Genomic DNA, 7449 nt, shown 5'->3' on the forward strand with positions numbered 1-7449 from the left:
TTACAAGGTTTTTTTGAGTGCTGTGAGGTACAGAAAGAAGTCATGTAATATGCTGCCATTAACGCTAACACAATTCACAACAATTTTCCTTTCATATGAATACATAGCTCAGATTGCAAAAACATAAAGTGATCTTAATTAACTGTCATACTTAATGACACATAACAATAGCAACATAAAAGTAGAACAACATCATGTACATCATTTAACCATCTCCAGTGTGACAAATTAAAGCTGCAGAGGAAAGAATCTATTCTAACTATTTCTCATCCCATATCCAACATAATGTATATCAAAGGAATCACAGTAACAATATGTCCACTCTGATCAATAGAAATATTTTTAAATATTTACTCAGAACTATTGTTTTTAAAAGATGACCATTTAAAAGATCACCAAAATTTCCAGAAAAAGACAGGCTATATAGAAGGCAGAGCACAGTGGCACCTCATAGACTAATTCAGAGAGGCATAATCTTTTGTAAATAACAGTTTATTTCATCAGATGCTCTGAATGAATATGTAGGGAGCAGAGGATCTAGTACACGTCTGAATGCACAATTTAATGCTTCAAACACACTTGACCAGTCATTTCATACTTAGCCGTTACTTTATTAAATGTTTACTGCTCTCATAGGGGGCAGTTCGATTTAAACTAGCATGTGTAATCATAAATGCGTGGCACACAATACGGGATGTCTTTTTGGATAAACAAGTGGGAGATGCAAATAGAGTTCTTTAAACAAGTTTTATGGAAATGGACTAATATGTAGTGGACTTTTTGTTCATAAAATATTTTGTAAAAAGCAAATGAATGTCAGTCAATATCCTATTATTATTTGGGGTCTGATCATATTCCAGGATTACTATATTTGAGAATGAGACAGAATAAACTTCTTCCATCAAAAAGAATGGTTAATTATTCGATAGTACCTGTGGTTCTTTAAGATGACTTAGTTAGTATGTATCCTCCAATACATGCATCATGTGCATGAGATATGATTCTTCTGACAAGTACCTGTCAGGCCATGTATATAGGTCGCTGATTGCTTCATATAGCCTATTTTGCAGATCTCTTACACTGGACACATCTTGATCAGGTGGATGCTTCCACCTGTGCTCTGGTAGAACATGCCTTTGAAAGGAATGGCTCATCAGCTACCTGACAGTAAGTTGAAATACATGGTATGAGACATTTCAAGATTCTCTCAGACAATATGGTTGGCCTTCAATGATTCACATAGCCACAGAGGCAGAGAAAGCACATGAAATGCACAGAAGTACTGAAGTACTGACTACATCTTGGAGATGTCTGAAGCATGAAGTTTCTCTCCTAATGTTGAACATGGCTTAAAGTACAAAGTTGCTTAAATCAGAATTCCAAGACCACTGCCAGGATGGTTGTGTTTTGTGATTTTATCACCATCTAGTTTCTGGAGAAGATAGTCTAAGGTAGCACAATCAACAGAGCCTGGAGCTTGCTTACTGTCTGGGCTGACAAAGTTTTCCCCAAGAAAGATTATCTTAATGGCGCAAAATGAGCAGAAGTTGGTATGCAAGGCACACAAGCACCGGTTCAATGAGGGTCTTCCAAACCTTTAGAAGGATGACATCAATGCCCATACCACAGCTGAATCTTTGACTAGAAAACAATTATGAAGAATGCCCCCAAGGAACATATTTTATTTATTTATTTATTTATGCATTTATACACCACCCTTCCCAACAAAAGCTCTGAGTAGCTTAGAGAAAGACAAGCAGAACAAATTAAAAGGACAACTAGAATTAATAAAATAAATTAACAAAATAAGACCATGGCACATTTTAATACCATTAGGAATTTCAATACCATTGGGTCTGAGAAGACATAGTACAACTATACTGCTCATGAGTCAATTATATTTCAGCAAGGCATATTTTAAGGAGTTAAACAAATGTTATCGCAACATGTTTAAATAGGCTAGTCAGGAGGGGCATGAGAGGCACTTGGAACACCTGTAATAGTTGTTAGAAATCAAATGATTTTAGCCAATATGGGTTATGAAGGCCTTGTCCTGTATGATCTTAGATATTACTTAGAGAGTCAAAGAATCAGAAGGAAACCATGTAGGAATCAGAGTTCATCAAAGAAGGAAGGCATTGCAAAAAGGCACCTGGGCTTGTACATTCATCAAGGCACCTCCTTTCAATGCTTCATTTCAATATCTGAGCTGTGGATCTTAAATAACTTATTTGTCAATGATTCAAAGATACTTTTTCTCAGCCCACTTATCGCACATTCTCAAGGCATAAGAACCCCAAGAAGCAGTTACTCAGTATGAAAAGTCATCCAACAGTTGGAAAATGCCTTCACAAAAGAAAGCATCTTTGTTGGGAATAGGCAGTGTCATTGACATAATCCATGGTTTGATGAGGGCTATTCTACAGCTTAAGATGCTTTAATAGATGCCTTGGAGGAATAAAAGTTTAAAAATGACTGTGCTAGCTTCCAACAAATCAAGATTAAAAATATAGGCTGTAAAAAATTAAGACAGAAAGACTAAACAATATCAAATAAGGCTATGGGAGGAACTGGTAGCTGTAGTGAAAAATAACAATTACCAATGTTTTTGACAAATTATAGCCAAAGGGACAAAAGACTAACTTAATTCCTGATGTGTATATTCCTGAAGCTACATTGTTGGGGTTTTTTTAATTCACCCAGAAATCTTCAAGGAATTCACTGATTGGTGGTATCCAATTTTGACCAAACATTTTAATATAATTTTTAGAAGACATTTATCCGAAGCACTGGAATAAAAATATAATAGTCCCAATTATTAAAAATGGTCATAAGAGAGATCCTGCAGCATATCACCCCATTAGTCTTATACATGTTCCTGCCAAAATACTTGGGAGACATTTACTTCTGCATTTTCAGGAATAGATTTCTGAAAATAATATTTTAGGAAATGAACAGGCTTGTTTTTAGAGGAGGTTATTCCTACATGGACCATTACTTGGTATTGTACTATTTAGCATCTAACTACATAAAAAGACAAAACCATTTGTATGTAGCCTTCACAAATCTCGAGAGCTTTTGACTCCAGAGATTAAAAACTATGGAAGAAACTGGCAATAACATCAATGGATAAAGATCTCTTTATAATTAAATATTACTTACTATTCAAATATAGCATTATGGGATTGACTGTGCCATGTCCAACAGCTTCCCAACTAAGACAGGGTATGACAAGGATGTTTGCTTGCCCCATGACTTCTTAAATTATTCTTGAAAAATCTAAAACAGGTCCTAACAGGAATCAATTCCATGAACCCACTGGCAGCATCCAGATGAGCGTGGCCATGCGGTATGTGGCGCTGCAAACACATTTCCAGTGCCACATACACACAATCTGGTATTCTCCATGCTGCAAAGACACGCTACCTGAGCATGTGTTGCTCCGTTTTTTTCCCACAGGTTTTTTTTGACCCCTGGATGCCAGCATGCACTGCTGAAAAGCAGAGCTGGCCCACCCAGAGCCACGCTCCGCACAGCAGAATCACCACAGCTGCAGCCCCGGGAGGCCCCCAAGACAGGCTGCTGGGGCCAGCAGTGCTGGCTCCAGCCTCCCCTAGCCCCCATCCCGGTTAAGTTGGCACAGGCATTCCCCAGGATAGGAAGTGGTGGCATAAGGTGTGCTGCTGCTACTTGTCCCCGGGGAACCAAACATCCATGAACGTCTGGACGCACCCATGATGTTGAAACCCTGTCAGTCAAATGGAAGAAACTGCATGCAATTTATCCTCTTCACATACCTCCACTTCTTGATTCTTTAGAAACAGAGAAAGAAAATAAAGTACAGGTCTACGGTAGACCATTTATATAATTTTGTTAGGCATTTATATAACAAAGTGATGTACGTAGGACAAATACCCAGATTCATACATTCAATGGTTTAAGTTTTACTGTAATCTCTAAACATGGTAGCTTTATGCAATAAAGGAGCATGTCCCGTTTGGTTTGTTTTATGCTAACCTGTTGTTTAAAGAGCTTCAAATAGCAAGTGTGAAACTCAGTTCAGCAGACACTCATTTCTTTCCATGGAAGAAAATCAGAATTTTCCCTGCCATGACATCATGCTACTCCTTATAACAACAAAGCTCATAAAAATGTTCTAAAATTGCACCCATGTTAATTAAAATTGTATTGTGCTTACTTATAATAGCACACATACTCCTGCCATGTAAGGGGTGCTAGTGAAGGTCAGGCCACTTTGGATTTCATACCACTGAACTTGGGACAAAGGGGAGCAGAGGAATAAAGTATGAATGCCCCATCACACCTGGTAAGGCACAAAAACTAAATAATAAAGTAATTTTGAAAACTGGTTTCAAAATGCTGTTACAGTGAAACACTTTTCACTGTTTAATGTGTCAAAAATGTGACTCCAAAAATCAACTTCTACTGCCCTACTCTGCAGAGACTATCCTTTACCAGAATTCAAATGCATCTGCAAAGCTACATGGACAAATGTTAATAGCATTCTAACACAGAAACCTCAGAAGAATTAAAAGTTATCTGAACCATCTGGTTGCTGAGGAAAAGTTGTAATAACAGGCAGCGTGTCAGAAGATCAAGGAAACCTACTGGGGAGAAAGAAGGGCAACCTCTAGAAAGACAGGGCAAGCATTGCACAAAACCAAACACTCAGTACTTAGTAGAATATGCCTAGAAAGATAAAGTGTGAATTTATAGCTATTTAGACACTCATTCTGAAGTGAATAACTTTTTTATCTTTTAGTTTATATTGCTTTTGCATTATTATGGAAGCAGAATGTCAACACGTTATAATGGTATAACCATAGCAGCATAATAGCTTTGCTGCATAACTTCCTTATGTAGACAAGCACTTAGAATCAGAAGCAAACAGAATTTATGAAAGCAGATATGCTCCTCACTTTTAAAGTATTTGCCCAGGTAGATCTTAATTTTCATTCATTCAAGATTCCTTCTGAAACTACTGGCTATTTATAACCTTTGAAAATATACAATACATTTTGCTCTGACAACAATCAACTGTCAGCTGCTGCTATTTGAAATATGAGAAAATCCCCTAAAAAACAGTATAACAAAATCTTTAAAAAAGCTGAAGGTTGTTTTCATCACTTGACTTCTGTATTTTTGCATTTCCAGGTTTCAGAAATTTAGAGGGAAAAACGATACAACTAGCACTAGGTTTGTCAGGATATAAAATGATTATTGTATTTTGGAAGTGCTTAGTTTACAGGATCATTGGAAGACAATTATTAGATGCAAATCTCTTTGAAACTCCTTGAATGAAATGCACAGTTGAAGGGCAATGTGATAACACATGTTTATCTCTACTAATATAAGTCTGATGTAAAATGGTACAAGATTCTTGCTAACAATTCAAATTACAATGCAACACTTCAAATTTGTATTTTAACTGGTAATTTTTAGATAGGGATAAACTGATAAGATATTATAAAGATAAATGATGGCCTGGCACTTCAGTTAACTCAGTTTCCTTTAAATTATTCACGCTTAGCACAGTAGAACAACTCATTCCATCCGTTATACGTTAATACATTTTTCTTCCTTTTAACAAACGCTGAGAATTTATTTTGTGCTGGTTAAAATACAGTAATCCTTTCTGTCTAAAAGCGACAACATGAAATGCAGTAATACAGTTGAATTATCTACTCAGAAGGTATTAAGTAAAAAAAAAAACATACCATGGAATCAGCAAACTCAAAAAATAAAAACATTTCTAAGATGCAGTTTTAAAAACGCTGCCAGCTAACATCTCAGTCAAGGATATGACTAACGTATGGACTGTAAAATTATCTTCTCCATTATGGGCTCCATTTTCATAATTAACTCTGTCCCATAAAGCAGCTCCTCAATCCCACTTGATATATTTTCAGTACTGCTAACACACTGTAAATGCACCACCTTCCCATTTTATTAACCTTGACTAATTACCATTGGCTTGACAATGCCTGTATCTGTCTTAAAGATGTTTGTTTGTGGTTATTTTTAAAAATACTAACTTGGATACAGTATCTCTCAATGGGGTAATACCAATTACTGCTATCATTCAATTGGGGCAGTCATACTTTTAAAGTTGTGAGAGCTATATTAAAGGTAAACTTAAAATATAAAATGTGATCAGTTAAAAAAAATGTTTTAAAGCTATTGCTTTCAGAAATTATATAGATTGTGTTTTATGTTTTGTTCAGCACAAATGTAAATCAATTCTTCCTGTACAGATTTTTGTTCCAAATTTGTTTAATGATGGTATGCCATCAGAATTCTATTGCAAGATTTACAGGACATGTTAGAGTGAACAAACAGAAGCCTGACTCGCTTAAAATAATTAATTTTGTAATAAACAGCCGAAAAAAGGAATTGTTTGAATATAACTCAACATATGAGAGGGTAGGGATAGAAAGCATAGCTACCAGCACTAGGAAATGTATTGATAGTATTGACCACGCAGGAAAAATCTGATGTAAATCAGGTTTTTAGAAATATAAACTAACCTAAGAATATTGTAACTTTATACATTTCAGTACAAATCTAAAGCAAATATACTGGACTTTATTTGCAAGACCTAGCTATAATTATGTAATTATATGAACAAGTTAAATTCTCTTTGCTTGTCCTGTTTTGGATTCCACCTATGACTGGACCACAGCTATAGATGGCTAAACCTTGTACAGGAGACACTGTATTGCAAGATAGGGTGGGTGTGTAGCTCTCTATGAGAGGGAGCAATACAATTCCCTAAAGGTGGAGACTGGCAATCAAGGAGGGCGACTTCATAGATTTCATAGACATTTGGGCTGGAAGGGACCCCAGAGGATCATCGAGTCCAGCCCCCTGCCCCAGGGGCAGGAAGCCAGCAAGGATCACAGGATCCCAGCAAGATAAGCATCCAAATGTGTCTTGAAGGCATTCAAAGTGGGTGCTTGAACCACCTCCGGCAGCAGTCTATTCCAAAGCTTGGGGGCTTGGACCGTGAGGAAGTTCTTTCTTATGTCCAGCCTAAATTGGTCACAGTGGAGTTTGTGACCGTTCGATCTTGTCATCCCTTGGGGGGCTCTGGTGAACAGACGTTTCCCCAAATCCTGATGAGCACCCCTGATAAACTTATAGGTCGCCACCAGATCACCCCTGAGCCTGCGCTTTTCCAGGCTGAACAGCCCCATGGCTCTCAGCCTCTCATCATAAGGCCTGTTTTCCTGACCTCTGATCATGCGTATGGCTCTCCTCTGCACCCTCTTAAGCTTCTCCACATCCTTTTTGAATTGTGGAGCCCAAAACTGGACACAGTACTCCAGCTGCGACCTCACCAAGGCCGAGTACAAGGGGAGAATGACGTCCCGGGATTTGCTTGAGAAGCATCTATGGATGCAAGCCAGCGTTTTGGTCGCTTTACTA

The 7449-nt window shown here is 37.4% G+C and overlaps 1 protein-coding gene across 7 annotated transcripts in view; it reads right to left on the minus strand.

The window, feature by feature from the left end:
• The window catches only part of ANO10 (anoctamin 10), a 246716-nt gene that overhangs the window by 128223 nt on the left and 111044 nt on the right, over positions 1-7449 (minus strand). Inside the window, exon 13 of one of the 7 annotated variants that reach the window (XM_025211855.1) lies at positions 3726-3812. The exons of the other annotated variants lie outside the window; for them this stretch is intronic. Within the exon in view, the coding sequence (XP_025067640.1) occupies positions 3756-3812 (57 nt within the window). The 3' untranslated portion in view covers positions 3726-3755. Of the gene's footprint in view, positions 1-3725; positions 3813-7449 lie in introns of those variants that run through there. 7 annotated transcript variants of the gene reach the window in all.

This window comes from Alligator sinensis, unplaced genomic scaffold (genome assembly GCF_000455745.1).
Source record: "Alligator sinensis unplaced genomic scaffold, ASM45574v1 scaffold279_1, whole genome shotgun sequence".
In the NCBI taxonomy this organism is placed as follows: domain Eukaryota; kingdom Metazoa; phylum Chordata; order Crocodylia; family Alligatoridae; genus Alligator; species Alligator sinensis.